Here is a 17,379-nt window from a genome sequence, read left to right on the forward strand (position 1 = left end):
TGTAACCACATGGACTGGTAAAGAAATAATCTTTGAATTAACTGACTCCACACATTTAAACAAATGCACAATTCACTATCTTGTAAAAATACCTTGTCCTTTATTGAGAAGAAAGAAATAAATTAAACAGAAATGTACAATCACTCTGCTGTTGCTTCTCAGTTTTCAAGGCACATAAGCATGCATATTTATATGTATATAAGAAAGACATGTTAAGAGCATAATTGTGCATTAAGCATAATTTTGGAAACAAAGTATTTGTCTGACCAGAACATGTTAGTATGTATAATTAAAATCTATCACTCAAAATTGGTGAGCAAATTTTGAACAATGAGGAATAAATTTGACTATTATCTAATATGATTATGAAAATGTAACTGAGCAAAAAACTGCATTACAGTGCTTGTTTATGTGCATGGTGTGATATACCATAGGCGATGTTATGGTTTGGCCTTTAATTTGGAACTTCTCTCAGGTATTCTATAGTTCCATCGACAAGCACAAGAGGGCAGACTTGTCAAACCTGCTGTTTTTTTATCATAGGTGTGGACATTTTATCTCTCTAGAGTTGTCGGTGATAGACGCACTATTTTTTTTTTTTTCCTCGCCTATTTTTGTCTACGGAAACACCGGAAATCAGAATGTGTTTCTGGTAATAATATCTGCTATATGAGTCTTATATAAAGTTACACAGTCTCAACATAAGTGAGCCCTTTGTTCAATCTCATTTCTAACGCACCAACCATGCAGACTCTTTTTAAGACAAACCAATATAATAAAGGAAAAGGAAAAAAGGGAGAGATACAATTATTTCTGCTCTGATAGGTGAGGAAATGACCCCTAGTAAAAGCTAAACCAAAACATTGTATTTTTTTTTATTTGTTTTCAACCAACTTTCTCTTTTTTGCTTTCTTTTTTTTTTTAGTTTTTACTTATCCATAACTTTTCCCCCACTAATTGAACTCTGTAAAATCCCTGCAGATTGCCCGGACAATGGGCTGCTCAAACTGCTCAAGGCCACTGAACTCGCGAGTAAAGAATGTGTGTGTCTCTTTGGGCTCCGATGCCATGGCTTTCAGGTCTTCCATTGGAGCCCAAGCTACACCCACAGTGAACACTGTGATCCCTGTAACAGGAAAGGGTTTAGTGGTTAACACAGTCATCTCAGGACAGTTCTATAATTTGCCTTCAATTTGTATTTAATCTACTTAATTTTACTGTCAAACAACCTGATTTTATATCAGGATTTTTTTATTTACCTTGCCTTTGAGCAGCTATAGCTGGCCCTCTAACATCATCATAGGACTGGCCATCTGTAACAATGATTAGGAACTTCTTGCCTGTACCCATGGTACGGGGCTGGAATAAATGCTCCATAGAATAAGTGATGGCATCTCCAGTGGCAGTACCACCACTTAGGTATGGGATGTTCTGGAGGGCTTTCAAGGCTTCATCTTTTTTTGTATAATCACTGAAGCCAAACTCCAATCTCTGGTCATACGTGAACTGCACAGCTCCAATACGTGAGCCAATGTCAGAAATGTCAAAGTTGCGTGCAATAGAGCTTAGGAAACTAAGAACTAGTTTGAAGTTTGCATCTCCCACACTGCTGGATCCATCAATCAGAAAGCCCAGATTAACAGAGTTATAGCATGTCTTGCTGCAGAGTAACTGGTCAACAGAGCAGAGCTTCTGAGCCAGAGGCTTCACAAACTTACTTGTGCTGAACCAACTTGGAATGGTCATTGAGAAAAATCCATTGTCTTTACATCCTGCCTGTAAGGCAATATTTATTACTCAATAACCATCTTTTACACTATTTTCTTCCAAAAGAATATAGAGAATGTATTTCAATGTTATTTGTCTATGAGAAACCTACCTTCTTCATGAAGTCTTGATCCCTCACCATTCCCATCTCTTCTGGGATAGGTTTGGCTACATTCACTATAAACAAGTTAATTCCAGATTCTCTAGCCATTACTGCTGCATCCTCCAGGTTGTCTGAGGGCCATCCATCAACAAATGCTACAATAATCCGTGGATGACCTTTTCGCATTCCAAAGTCAGGATTGAAAAAATGTCTTACTGTATGGAGTATCGCTTTGCCTGCACAGGGTATCAAATTGTGGAGCAAAGAGACAACATGTTTGATGGAATCATAAGGTTTGATTAAAATGTCTGTTCATATGACAAGGCATTACATCATGTGTTCAAAGTACCTGTACCTGTATTAGTGTTTCCCCCACCATAAGATACCTCTTTGAGGGCAAAAATCACATCTTTGGGCATGCTATAGTTGCCCAGGTAGAACTCAATTCTTGGTGTCTCACTGAAAATATAAATGTGAAAAAAATGTGAAGCTTTTGATATTTGTTAAAGAGGTTTATTCCAAACAAAACAGAAAGACCTGATACAGACCTGGCTTGCACCACTCCCACATGTGGTCCATCTGGTCCTACCTTCAGCATTGCGGCTAGTCTACCAATTAAGTTCTTCTGTAGGTTGAAACGCCGATGTCCTATATGATAGCTGCTGTCCAGAATCAGAGCTATATCTACAAGACAATCTGGAACAAGGCAGTATAGAATAGCTTAAGCATAAATCATTTAAAAAAAAGGACAAATTGCTCCCTTAGAACTGGTATTTGGACTGTGTTTGGCAATATGCGAATGCACCTCTATTTTCTGCTGCTTGAGGTTTCTTCTGGCTTTTTTTGGCAGCTTTCTTTGCTGCAAGAAGATCAAAACGTGTTTAGTTAGGTATGACATGCATATATATGTATGTATGTATGTATATGTATATATATATATATATATATACACACTACATTGAAAAAAAATTGAACACCTACCTACTCCAGATGCTGGAATGTCAGCAGTGATGGTTTGACTAGACACTTCCATAGGCAAGGCAAATGTTCCTGAGAGTAAAGAAAGAAACTATTCTGACCTTCTTTAATACATGTGGGAGAGTGATCTTTCCATCTTGGTCAAATGTTTAAATAATTTCCATATGTATATGTGATGTATGGACACTACAATAATATGAAACTGTGCCTGAAGGTGCTATTTTTTTAATTGAGAAGGTAGCGTTTGAGAATATCCCAATTTTCTTAGATTGGGACCCAAATGTCTGTTCTTATTTAAAGACAAAGTATATTCTCTATACCTATATTCAAAATTATAGCGCATATAAGACATTCCAAAGAGAGGTTAATTTGGAAAATATTCTTAAATTGCTTATAAATATGGTTATTCTTGCTTAACTGTGCACTGTGCCAGGTGCTCCAGGACCAGGCCTGGGAAACTGTGGTTCATAATGTCATGATCTAAGTTTTAAACGTGGTTTCAATTAGGGTCGCACACCCAATTTTGCGTCTTGCCAACAGATTCGAAGTTTTATTTTATATTTTAGCCAATGGAAAAATAACCCAGAAAATACCAGCATGAGCATAAGAAATCCATAACAATTTGGACATGGATGAATTTGTAAGGATTTTTGCCAAGGGAAACAGGAGACTAATGCTATAGATAGATGGATGGATGGACAGAATGATAACTAGACAGAAAAAACATTAGAAATGTAACTATAACCAAAAGCAACTTTAAACTTTATTACTTTGTAACATTAGAAATGTAAATAAAGTGAGGAGGAAAATATATAAACCTTTTTTATAACAAGTGGCAAAAAAAAAAACTGGTTACATAATGTTCTGAAAGTGCCTTTGTTTAAGAAATAAATATATAAAAAAAGAAAATCTTAAATAAAGGAAAATGTTCTATAAAAGTGGAAAAGGGAAACTTTTTATAGGAAGTTCTGATGTTCTGATTTTGTACTGAAGTTTAAAAATAGGATGTATAAGTTGATTTAAGATATACTGTAATTTTATTTGACAACTAATATGATCCAATATTAACAAGCCTGTCCTGTTTTTAATACATGTATTAAAAAAAATAGAGTGTTTTTTAGGGCGCGTTCAGAGAGCAGATATCGTGAAAATATCGTGACCTACTGGCTACAGTGAATGATGCACTCCAGCTTGACAGCGACTGAGTCTGGATGCCGTGTGCGTAAGTGCTGAGATAGTGACTCCTGCCGGCCAGTTTCTGAATCTCCACAGCTCCTCCCGAGGAACCTATAATCCCACTGTAACATTCAGAGGGATGGTTGCGTTTTCAAATGAAACATTTTTACCTGTTTTTATGATAAACTAAAACCGAAATGACTACAGAACAATTAAACAGTTTGGATTCCCACGTATGGTTAAAAAAGGCACTGATATAGAGTGTTTGCTAAGTGAATAAAGTTGGACCATCGACAAGTTACTGCACGACCTGGAGGGTTCGTGAAAAATTGATTTTCTCTTAGGAAGAATAAAAAAATTGTACCGTAAGTGTTGTTTCCTTATGTTGGATTTGTTTATTGTATTAAAGCAAATACCACCTGTTGTCCACATGCGGATCATGCAACAATAACCACACGTTTCCATATAATAAAGGATTTGTTTGGTTGTTTGTTTGTTTTTAAATAAAATCTATATTTTTGAGTGTACAAATTGTTTACATATGCTAATAGACTTCATATATAGGATAGCCCCAATGTAAATTATGAGTCCAACTATGTATCCATTTAAATGTTTCATTTGATTTAATGGTTTAATACACTTTAATGTGGATACCTGTGCAGAGCGGCACCGCAGATACTTGAGATGGAGGCGTAAATCACAGAGCCGAACACTGACAGTTTCCACAGCGTGCAGTTCGCGGGACACAGCAGCAGCGCGCGCGAGTCCGGAGAGTCCGTCAAGTCCGCCGCGCGCGTGCCGCATCCAATAGGCACCGCAACTAAAGAACAAACACCGAAGCATGTTGCATGTAAAAACCACAATCAAAATACACGGAATTAAGTCATGATAGATTCGTTGTATTGTGTATATATATATATATATATATATATATATATATATATATATATATTTTTTTTTTTTTTTTTCAATTTGGATTTTAAACAATTATTGATCATACAAATATTTCACCTAAGTCAGCTCCAAAGGTGATGGGGGTCAGAGACAGAATGCCTGTGACAAATAAATAAAAATGTACCACATATATAAAAAAAAAAGCTTAAAAAATACAAACAAATAATTATATATCAGCATGCATAGAAATAACATAGTATGAACACAGTTACAAGAAGACGTTACACAAGACGATAAAACTTTGTATCATAATAAGGTGTATTTTGTACACAATCCTAATAATTATAATCAATACTTAGCCTACCTAAGACATGAAGAAATGCAAACCTAACTGACATAGTTACCGAAGACATCTGCAGAGACAAACAGCAAGAGATTATTCACACAAGCTCTTATTACATTGCAGTGTATCAGATCAAATTAATTTAACAACATATTCACGTTGAAGATCTTAAAGAAATATTCCACAAAGGATATTTATAATTAAACTGTAACATCTGAAATAACATCGAGATTAGATATTACAGGAGAATCGTCATTACCAGACACATCCATTACTACCGACTTGTTCGAAATATGCTCTTAATCCCCCAGTAGACACAGAGAAGAACACATACTGTGATATAAATGATCTCTGCTGCTAAAGCGAATGGATTAGACAAACCTTAGGTTAAGACAGCTCAGGTGTGTGGGTGCTGTTTTCTTAGGCTTCCAGTCTCAGAAGCTTCAGTAAGAAGCAAAAAAATGTAATCCTTTTTTAGGTGATATTCCCGCAGTGTTTGAAATTTTAGGGTCGCTTAAGTCCCTTAAATAATCTCACTGAAAGCCTTGGTATATTCTTGGTGATGTCACGAGAGGCGGACCATTCAGCTCCAGTGTACACTTAATTAATATACCGAATCCCGGGCCTTTTCCACACAAGAAAATACAGCGTTAAGGCCGGTATGATCGCAGCAAACTTCCCTTGAGCTGCGTCTTAGTATGAGAAGTGAGAAAACAAATAGGAACTCAGTGAAGGACCATTTTAGGTATTAATCAGTATTAATACTGATTAATACCTCTAGGGATAGTGGTTCTCTAGGGTTTTTTGCCCTGTTTGTGTTTTAGTAATTGCTTTATTAATTTTCAGGAAGAAGGTTTTTTAAGCTCCCAATAATTGTGTGATGTTTCCTTGATTGAATGTTTCCTTGTTTGAACTATTCTGTTATTAAATGCAAAAGTCTGTATAATTTATAATAGAGAAAAAAATAGAGAAACCCTGTGTGAAAAACTAAGTACACCCTAACTGCTTCCATAGGATTTGAGAGACTAAGTTGTAGCTAGGTGCTACTAATAAATCAAGGACAAAACATTCAAGACAATTACCAATCATTCCAGGAGTAGACTCCCAGAAAATTCACCCCAATGTGCAATGCTCAGAGAAAGTGCAAAAAACAGAGTTACATCTCAGACTCTACAGGCCTCAGTTAGAATGTCAATTGGTAATAGTTCATGACAGTACAATTAGAAAAACACTGAACAATTATGGTTTATTTGGAAGTGAAATCCTTTTCACTCTAATAAGAACATTTCAGCACAGACTAAGTTTGCAAGGTTGTATCTGAACAAATCACAAGACTTATAAAACAATGTCCTTTGGACTATAGTACAGTTATAGTATAGTTATTCCTTCAGCTCAGCCGAAGAGAGCTGTTCATAAACAAATGCCCGCAAACTCAATGAACTGGCCAATATTCCTCCACAATGATATTATAGATTGATGAAGTCATATAACACAGTGGTGGACAAAGTACACAAACCATGTAGTTGAGTAGAGATAAAATATTAATCCAATATTTCTCCAGTAACAGTGCAAGAGCTCCCTTTAAACTTTCACTCGAGTAAAAGTGCAAAAGTATTTGCTTTCAAATTTACTTACGAATCTAAAGTACTATTACTTATTATGGCTATAATGTGAGAAAGCTACAGTACAGTACAGTAACAAATGACATTTACTTCATTACTGTCCACTACTGATATAGAACATGATTACTTAAAGTTATTGTTTCTATAGGTGGTTCTACAAGTTTTTCACACATAGCTTCTAAATTTTGCGATTATCTTTGTAAAATAAATAATAATAAGTATTATGTCATGAATTGTTTATCTAAGGTTGTATTTACTTGAATCTAGGACATACTAAGAACCAAATTGTTTTTATTATGTCCTGATATGTAAAACCATAGAATTCAAACAGGATGTGCATTCTTTTTCACATGACTTTATAATTGAAAGGACAATCCAGACAATTTGATTAACTGCTCTACAAAGTTTGGGATAAAGAAAGTAGGCTGCTGTTTACCATGGCATCTCCAAACTTGCTGGCATGCACTGATTAAGTACAGAGGAAATTTGTATGGGATTGTGGTGTGTGACACAGTGCTTATTCACAGAGATAGATGAAAACCTCTCAAAGAAAGATACTCGATCCATTAGTCGTGGTCTGAATAGAACAACTGCTTATTGTGATGACTGGGAACTCTCCCAGTTTCCAAATATATTAAATGAATATTTAATAGAACAGAAACTCTTAGACTGAAGTGGTCCTCAACAACAAAATTATTGTGTTGGGTGGTCTGCAGATTGCTCAGCCCTTTAAACTGTGTGGTAGACTGAAATTGCATTAAAACTCAGGTAAATTATTATTTTTAACACCTTTAACAGTTTTAATTAACCATTATTAGCAAAAATGATTCAAAATATTTAACATTTATTTAGATATTCCATTTTAATTTGAATCCATTTAATATTCATTAAAAGTTTAAGAAACAAACAAAAACCCATCGGGGTAGTGAATATCATAATTAAATTGCAAGTAGGGCATAATTAAAGGTAATCCATATTTAGTGTTAACATAGTATGACATAGTATGGATAAACTCCTATCAAGTTGAAGGAACTTAAAGACTTTGAGCAAATGAGAGTATAAGTTTAAGGTGATACATGACACATCTGCTTCTGAATTAGCAAAAGTCACACAATGTGTTACACAATGTGAGGTTTTGTGCCTGAGTCACTGCTTACTACTATGGAATTCATGAACAATTAATTTATTTCATATAAATGCATCAGCTGTCCAACACTTTTTAGGTAACCATCTTCACCTATGCAAATATTAGCTCTGGCTATCTAATACACTTTGGAGCCCACATATGTTTGTACAAATTAAAAAATTAAAAAACTAATACCAGAGTACTGTTGAATTCTTTCAAAATTGGTTTGGACAGAACGTATTAATGAAGATTTTATAATAGCATAGTTTAGACAGTAGGTCTGGCTACAGAGCAAATCATAGGGTTATATTAATGAACTTATGTTTGGGATCTTTCTTCTGACTCTTGCCTTGCAAAGCTGCATCTTCAGCATTTTAAAAAGATGCAGGGATTGGCTTCACATGTCTCAGAAGAAGCATGTGCCTGCCAGTATAGAGTAAGGAGTAGAGAGCTGGCTAGTGGGTGAGAAGTGGCATGCTCAAATTTGGGAGAAACAGCTACATGAACAAAAACCGGTCCAAGAAATACATATTAATGACCATAGTTACACACTATCCAAAACACCAACGTCTAAGGTGTTAGTATTAAAAAGTACAATAGACATTTCAATGTATAATGTTTTATTTGTTGGTTTTTATTAAAATTGTAATGCTAATGTTAAATTTGATCATGTTTTTAAATGTTAATTTTGATTGTGTAACTGCTGAATTGTGTAACCTCTCAGCAGTCACATGACTATAAATAAAATCATCACACCATTGTCTGCACAAGTTGTTTCTGCCTTTATATTAAATTAATATATGTTTTTTTAATAGTTGGACAAATATAAAAATACGTGGATATTGATGCACAGATATATATTGTGGGCAAAAGTATGTAGACACATAAAATAACCTATGAAAACCTCCATTCTTATGGTAAGTATGGTAAGTTGCTCCTTCGGCTACAAGAGTATCTGTGAGGTCATGATTGTATTGCTGGAAGGGGCTTTTGGTTCAATTAAAAAAATGTGATCTGCTAAAGATATAATTATCATAATTTATAATAATGATTGATATTTGGTAATCTTCATGTTCTGTGCAATTTGGAGCAGAATAGGCAGCATAGTCTTAACTTTAATAAGCCATCTGTTTAATATAAATTTTTTTTTCTTTAGATTATAAGACAAGCCACATTTCATGGAAAAACCTATGTAAGATAATGTAATTGTTGCACAGAACAGGAAGATGACCAAATATCAGTAATTATTATAAATCACCGAATAGATTCTCTCTAAATTTCTAAATTTTCATTGCTGTGATGCAAATAGAAAAAGTGAAACATTAAGTCTCATAGTCTTTCAAATGGCTTTAATATTTGCCAACCTCGGGCTCAGCTATTGGCATTTTAATTTATTGTTCTGTACTACATTTATAAAGTATTCCAAATGAATAAGCTGCACATTTTCAGGTTGTGCATTGGGGATAAGTGCTTTGAGCTGTACTGGGCCTCAAGCAGCAAAGCAGAGCCTAGCGATCCTTCCGGAACTTGAAGCACAAGCCAATATAAATGAAAGGATTGTGCAAACATGCTGACATAGCAAAGAATCTAACCAGTATACCACTGAGTGGGTGTGCTTGGTAGCCCTAGGCAGACCACAAGAAGATGACTGCAATTGTTCTTTGCCAATAGAAAGGTGATACCTATTGAGTACAGTGGTGTCCCAAAAAGAGATCAAAATATGTTGAATGACATGACAATGCTGAAAAATAAAATCCTACCCTTGTTATACTGTGGTCAATCATGCTTGGGAGTGGCAACTGAATGTCTGGATATGAGACACCTATGGAATTTATGTGGCCATTATTGGGGAAAAAAAGGTTAATAAAATGATAATGATGTAAAGCCTGAATGGCACAGACATTGGCTTGGTTTAATTTGATATTTTCTATATTTATATTTATATCTATATATAAATGTTAAGCTAACTGCAGAATTTCATTTATCTAGGACTTTTTTCAAATTATTATATTTGCTTATATTATATTAAATTCAGAGTAGTTATCAGACTTTCAAAATCAGACCATACCACGTAACAGTCCAGTAGAGATAGTCCAGCTCAGAACAAGGAGAAAAAACAGTCGGCAGTTATGACAAAGCCAAGCTATGCTTGAAAACAAAATCCTTTGTGTCAGCATTTTTCTTTGTAGTATATGCTGATTTATTTGTCATTTGTACAGCCAAAAAAGATCTTATCTTCTAGCATAAGACCTAAAAACATATCCACCAATTTATCTAGACTTAGCACATTTCAAGTTGAGATTAATTAACAGTCGAATAATTGAAGAAAAAGGCAAAAGGACATTTTTCCTGTCTATGATGTAAAAAAGGTAGGCTATCCATGAAGATTAAGCTGAAATGGATTGCTACTGTCAGAAGCATAAAAAGTAGTGTAGGGAAAGAAGGCAAAACAGTAGGGTGTTGGGCAAGAGTTTAAGTAAATTAAAAAAGAAAAGGCTAAAGTCTCTTTGCCATGGGCAACTTGTCTAAAGGGTGAATACTATGAGCTTGGCTATCTGTGGCATACCATGCTGAGTCTGTTATATTTTGGTGATACTGCTAGATAGTAACTGCTTTAATTTGTATGATCACCGTCCACCAAGTCTTCTGAGATAAAAGCCAACAAGATTATAGGTTGTCTGTTGGAAAACCTTCAAATGTTACATCTGCTCTACACCCTTTCACTTTACCACATTACTACAGAATTATGATACTCAGTTACTGCTACTATTTATCTTTAATCTTTGAGTAGAGGTATGTCAAGTCAAGTCAAGAGGCTTTTATTGTAATTTCTACTATACACAGTGGTACACAGTACACAGTAAAAACGAGACAACATTCCTCCAGAATCCTGGTGCTACACTAAACAACATAGAGCTACAACACAACAGAAGTGTAAATACACAAGTAATACAAGTAAAGCGCATCGAGTGCAACCTAGTGCAAACAGTGCAGAGGAAAAACAGTACACACAGACAGTGCAGACAGACAACACAAGACAAGACAAGACACAAAACCAAAGATAGCGCCGACCAGTAAACTTACTGTATACTTTGATTATACAGTACTGTGCGAGGAGAACTGTAAACATTTATAAGTGGGAGTAAATATAAACAGACACAATGCAGTGCAAAAAAGAGCAGTAGCAGCAGTCAAAAGGTGCAAAAACAGCAGGTAAACAGTGTAATGTGGTCAAGTATAAATAATAATAAATAAATGATGTTGGAATGGATTGAGATGAATAATGAGTGTGTGTTAAGTTTAGGTTGTACAGTTCGGTAACAGGAGAACTGTACAAGGACCCTGATGGCTTGCGGGAAAAAACTGTTGCACAGTCTGGATGTGGCGGCCCGAATGCTTCGGAACCGTTTTCCTTATGGCAGGAGTGTGAAGAGTGTGTGTGGGGTCGTCCACAATGCTGTTGGCTTTGTGGATGCAGCGTGAGGTGTAAATGTGCATAATAAAGGGGAGAGAGACTCAGATGATCTTCTCAGCCGTCCTAGCTATCCTCTGTAAGGTCTTGCGATCCGAGAAGGTGGATGTATATAGTTCTTGAAGAGCTGGCAAGGGAGCAACAATAATACTTAGCTTTTTGAACTGTCCTCTGTAGTCCACTGATGTCTGATTTTGTAGCTGTGCCAAACCAGACAGTTATTGAAGTGCACAGGACAGACTCGATCATGGCTAAATAGAACTGTTTAAGCAGCTGTTTGAGCAGATAAGTTTTAGAGCTATTTTAACAATGAACATTGTCACAAAGTAGCTTTATAAAATGCATACACTACTGGTCAAAAGAACCACTGTTTTAGAACACCTCCATTTTTTATTTATTTACACAGTTTAATGTCTCAATGTAATCTGAAAGTATGGAAGCATAATACAAATAAAGAATTGAACATTAAAACAAATTATTGATTTGTCAGTTATTGTTTAACAAAATGTAATCTGCAAAGTAGCAACCTTTTGCATATATAATGGATGAACAGACTTGTTTCTACAATGGAAATCAAATATTGTTTGGAAAGTTCTTCCAAACACCACAGCAGAAGTTCCCATGAAAGTATTGCACTTGTAGGTTGCTTTGGTTTTACCTTTCAGTCCAGTTCATCTCAAATCAGCTCAATAGGGTTTAGGTATGGAGTGCTGAAGGATTTGAAGCCTACTGTTCATTTCTTCAAAGAATGATCATTATCTTTCTTTCCATACGGAAATCTGTTATATGAACATATATAAAAGTGATACTAATATAAGTGAACATATATGAACATATTTATAGTTCTATTGGTTGCTTGATATATATATAGTATATAGTTTATAGTATATAGTATAGTATATATAAAGTATATGGAAAAACATGGAAAAACTATCTATGTAAGATACATATGCATTAATATAAGAGATACCTGATGCTGAGTTATGGAATTAGTTACTATTTGAAACCAATGTCACATAGTTAATGAACAAACCCGATTCCAAAAAAGTTGGGACACAGTACAAATTGTGAATAAAAACAGAATGCAATAATGTGAAAATTTAAAATTTCAATATTTTATACAGAATACAACATAGATGACGTATCAAATGTTTAAACTGAGAAAATGTATAATTTTAAGGGAAAAATAAGTTGATTTTAAATTTCATGGCATCAACACATCTCAAAAAAGTTGGGATAAGGCCATGTTTACCACTGTGTGGCATCCCCTCTTCTTTTTATAAAAGTCTACAAAAATCTGGGGACTGAGGAGACAAGTTGCTCAACTTTAGGAATAGGAATGTTGTCCCATTCTTGTCTAATACAGGCTTTTAGTTGCTCATCTGACTTAGGTCTTCTTTGTCGCATCTTCCTATTTATGATGCGCCAAATGTTTTCTGGAAGATCTGGACTGCAGGATGGCCATTTCAGTACCCGGATCCTTCTTCTACGCAGCCATGATGTTGTAACTGATGCAGTATTTGGTCTGGCATTGTCATGTTGGAAAATGCAAGGTCTTCCCTGAAAGAGACGACGTCTGCATGGGAGCATATGTTGTTCTAAAACTTGGATATACCTTTCAGCATTGATAGTGCCTTTCCAGATGTGTAAGCTGCCCATGCCACACGCACTCATGCAACCCCATACCATCAGAGATGCAGACTTCTAAACTGAGCGCTGATAACAACTTGGATTGTCCTTATCTTCTTTAGTCCGGATGACATGGCGTCCCAGTTTTCCAAAAATAACTTAAAATTTTGATTTGTCTGACCACAGAACAGTTTTCCACTTTGCCACAGTCCATTTTAAAATGAGCCTTGGCCCAGAGAAACTGCCTGCGCTTCTCGATCATGTTTAGATATAGCTTTTTTTTTTTAGATTTGTAAATTATTGCATTCCTTTTCACAATTTGTACAGTGTCCCAACTTTTTTGGAATCGGGTTTGCAGAATTTGCTCACAGGACTATTCAACTCAACATTGATACTGTAGTGTTCTCGAGCAGTGAGTTTAAACTCTGACTAAACACCACGTTAAACCATAGCCAATGAGGACAGAATTGTTTGTAGCGATTGGCCAGGCAGTGGAACCGAGCTGGGAAGGATGTGCTGCAAGTTAGAGCATCGAAGGATGCAGATGGAAATGTGTTGACTAATGAGGAGAGTGTGTTGAGACGATTTTAAGTGTGTTGAGGAGTATTTTAAGCAGCTGGTAAATGAGAAAAACGATAGAGAGAGAGAGAGAGAAGGTTGGATGATGTGGAGATGGTGAAGCAGGATGTGGATAGGATTAGTAAGGAGGAAGTGAGAGCAGTGATTAAGAGGATGAAGAGTGAAAAGTCGGTAGGACCAGATGACATACCAGTAGAAGCATGGAGATGTTTAGGAGAGATGGCAGTGGAGTTTTTAACAAAACTGTTTTTTTTTTTTTTTTTTAAAGAATTTTGGAAGGTGATAGAATGCCTGGTGCAGGACATGAATGAGGACAGTGTGACAGCAGTGAAGTGTGCAGTAGGAACGACAGCCTGGTTCAAGGTAGAGGTTGGACTGCATCAAGGATCGGCTCTGAAGCATTTCCAGGTTGCAGTGTTGATGAACAGGTTGATGGACGAGTTCAGACAGCAGTCTCCATGGACTATGATGTTTGCGGATGATATTGTGATTTGTGGTGAGAGTGGGGAGCAGGTTGAGAAGAGCCTGGTGAAGGTACACGCTGGAGAGAAGGGGAATAAAAGTCAGTAGGAGTAGAACAGAGTGTGAGTGAGAGGGAGGGCAGTGGAGTGGTGTGGTTGCAGTGAGAAGAGGTGGAGAAGGTGGATGGATTTAAGTCCATGGGATCAACAGTGCAAAGTGATGGAGAGTGTGTTAGAGAAGAAAATAGTGCAGGCAGGGTGTAGTGGGTAGAGAAGAGTGGCAGAAGTGATTTGTGATAGAAGTGTATCAGTGACAGGGAAAGTTTAAAGACTGTGGTGAGACCTGCTATTGACTTCAAAAAATAAGGTGGAGCTGGAGGTGGCAGAGTTGAAGATGAGATTTTCATTGGGAGTGACGAGGATGGACAGTATTAACGAGTTTATTAGAGGGACCGCCCAAGTAGGACGTTCGAACATGTGATTTGGACATGTGCAGAGGATTTGGACATGTGGTATATCGGTAGGAGAATGCTGAGGATGGAGTCAACAGGAAAGAGAAAAATAGGAGTGGTGAGGGAGGACATGCTCGTGGTTAATTTGAAAGAGGCAGATGTAGAGGACAGGAAAATATGGCGACAGATGATCCGCTGTGGCGGACCCTAACGGGAGCAGCCGAAAGAACAAGAAGAATGAAGACGAAAAAGAATGAAGACAGAGTCGTAGTAAGGTTGATCATTTACTGTAACACTTTAGTAAAATGATATGACAATATTTAGAGCCAATGTGTTGATAAACATGCCATTATAAGTGACTGTAACATACATTTACATTGCTGTCCTCTCTGTAGTAGCAGCTACAACGGCTATTAGCATAGCTTAGCTTGTATACAATAGCAAACAACCGTTTCAGCTTATCAAAAATCTTTTTTCTTTTCTTCAAAAGATCTTTTTTTAGCACTTCTAATGTGATGTAAATAAACTTAAGGCATTGCCTTTATGATTCTTCCTTGAGGAAGTAATGAAAAGCAGCAAGCGCAAACTTGTATGTATGTTAAAGCATTTCACTGCATGTCGTACCCTGTATGTATGTGTATGTGACAAATAAAATTTGATTTGATTTGATTTGAAACTCTCCTTTTCTCATACAGAACCAGCAACTAGAATAACAACCAAACAGGAAATGACATCACATGACAAATGTTAGTTTTTTTTAGAAGCAGTTAAGTACTTTTGTACATCAGATTTTTACCTCAGAATATTTAATGAAATTATATATATATATATATATATATATATATATATATATATATATATATATATATATATATATATATATACACAATTTTCAATTTTTTTTTTTTACTTGTACATGAGTTTTGGGAGTGACATTATTTCAACATTTTTGACTTTAGTTTGGGACAATCACTCAAATGCAGCATTTCAGATCAGGAGAAAGTGCAAATTGATTACTGTACCATGCAACCATGCCATCAATCAATAATACTGTACCATGCAATGTTGCTTTAAAAATGTGAAAATAATTTGTAATGTTGCAATGTTACAGTTTTGTTACATTATGATTGATATTTTTTGATTCCTTGTTAATCCCTGTTACTTGTTGGCACAATTGTAAACAATTGCTTTAATTTTAGCACTGCATTATGCCCTGCTGCTTGCTTTTTTGCTCCCTGGAAGGAATTTTAAACCAACAATAAATGTTTGAAAATGAAACATGTTTTGATAATTTATTTAATAGAAAAAATATATTTTTTAAATATACATATATTAGGGCAATGCATGGCACTGCAAGATGTAGTAGTTTTTGTTCAGGATGGCTGAACAAAAGAATCCATTTTAAATATAAAATAGTGCTAAGGGCAATAAATTAAAGAGCTCAAATTAGGTTCCCCACCTTGTTGTGTTTACACACTGCACATGTCTCATAAATGACAAGTTAAAAATGATGAATGTGAGTATACAGGTTTCTAATGAATACTTAATTTTCCAAACCTATTGAAGATTGTGCCTGGAATGTCTCTAGTCACTGCCAATTCTGGGATGTTTCCACTCAAAGCACATCATTGCTCACTAACTTTTCAGTCTATAGACAGTTAACCACTAAGCTGTTAGGTCACTAACCCCTTTAATCTGCTAAATCTGTTGTATGATTATCAGCTTCATGGCATATTAAATTCACATGAAATGCATTGTCAGGCTGTCTATGTTGTGAAAGATTCAAACTTTATTGACAGTGGTATTAATCATTTAATTAAATAACCGTATGCTAAACATTACAAAGTATATTGAACATTAGCAATTTAGTTGTTAGAAGGACAATGATGTAGAAATAAAGAGGAATTGACAGTCAATTTGAAAGCAGGAAAAACTGGTTTTCCAAGGTTAGACCTACTTCTGCCCAAGTTGAGACAGCTGTGGAAATAAAGTACATAAAGTCTTTAAGTAAACTCAAATATATAAACTGTATATAGTGTTCAAACACTACATACAGTGTACAAATACAGTGTGAATTTGGAAGTGTGAAAAGGGTTGTATATTGTTCTAAATATATTACAGACACAGATGAGTTATTAAATTTGATATTGTCAGGTATAAAAGACCTATTTCACTTCTTAATCCCAATCGCTTGAACTGTCTGGACCCAAAAGTGCTACATAATAAGGAAAAGCTTTATATAACTGTCTCTTAGAAAAAAGTTAAACATAGCATCTTTGTCAGTGTGTCCCTTTGGAGAAACAATATATCAGAGGTGTTTTCTTCATTCAAAAGTTTCCCTGTGTTGGAAATAGCATGATTAGGACAGAACCAAAATTAGCACAAACAAAATAGAATAATACCTGTTTCAGGAACTGCACTGCACTAAACAGTTCACTGCAGCCATAAATCACCTTTTTCCCCTGCTTGGTCTGCAAAGTAAATCATTATTCCATCATCAGCACTAAATGAGTCATGTTTCTCTGGAACACCACACAAAGCTAAAATAACACTTTTGGATTAAGCATAGTGTAAATAAGTGTTTGCAGGATGGGCTCCCAAAATCTTTTAATTGTTTTACTATTTGTCATTAATATACATTACTTTGAATTATATAGATGAATTGGTTATGGTGTCTAAAATACAACTATGAAGAGACAGCCTCTGGAAACATGACATCCCTGAATAGACAAATCTACACCTGTTCTAACTGATGACCTCAAAAGGGCCCAAACTCC

General features: G+C 35.6%; 2 protein-coding genes across 2 annotated transcripts in view; both read right to left on the reverse strand.

The window, feature by feature from the left end:
• Positions 1-83: 83 nt before the first annotated feature.
• coch (coagulation factor C homolog, cochlin (Limulus polyphemus)) lies at positions 84-6,830 on the reverse strand. Its single transcript, XM_046855263.1, has 12 exons — positions 5,643-6,830; positions 5,283-5,331; positions 5,036-5,077; positions 4,679-4,844; positions 4,013-4,146; positions 2,852-2,920; positions 2,676-2,729; positions 2,419-2,566; positions 2,226-2,329; positions 1,880-2,106; positions 1,260-1,776; positions 84-1,126 (listed from the first exon to the last, which is right to left on the reverse strand). The coding sequence occupies exons 2-12, from the start codon at positions 5,329-5,331 to the stop codon at positions 954-956; spliced, it is 1,683 nt and encodes a 560-aa protein (XP_046711219.1). The 5' UTR covers positions 5,643-6,830; the 3' UTR covers positions 84-953.
• A 9,541-nt stretch (positions 6,831-16,371) lies between these two features.
• scfd1 (sec1 family domain containing 1) overlaps positions 16,372-17,379 on the reverse strand; it is a 32,138-nt gene continuing 31,130 nt past the window's right edge. The window contains 2 exon segments of the mRNA XM_046855812.1: positions 16,372-16,579; positions 17,005-17,073. Of these exon segments, the coding sequence (XP_046711768.1) occupies positions 16,556-16,579; positions 17,005-17,073 (93 nt within the window). The 3' untranslated portion in view covers positions 16,372-16,555.

Source organism: Silurus meridionalis, chromosome 8 (assembly GCF_014805685.1).
Source record: "Silurus meridionalis isolate SWU-2019-XX chromosome 8, ASM1480568v1, whole genome shotgun sequence".
Taxonomy (NCBI): Eukaryota; Metazoa; Chordata; class Actinopteri; order Siluriformes; family Siluridae; genus Silurus; species Silurus meridionalis.

Bases quoted from the DNA above. Each gene is read 5' to 3' on its own strand.
- coch (XM_046855263.1), bottom strand. From the start codon at position 5,331: ATGTCTTCGGTAACTATGTCAGTTAGGTTTGCATTTCTTCATGTCTTA. The intron at 2,921-4,012 runs GTAGGTCACGAT...CTTTACTCTCAG, and splicing joins TGCATCATTCACTGTAGCCA to GAACATTTGCCTTGCCTATG. The intron at 1,777-1,879 runs GTAGGTTTCTCA...ATTGCCTTACAG, and splicing joins ATCAAGACTTCATGAAGAAG to GCAGGATGTAAAGACAATGG.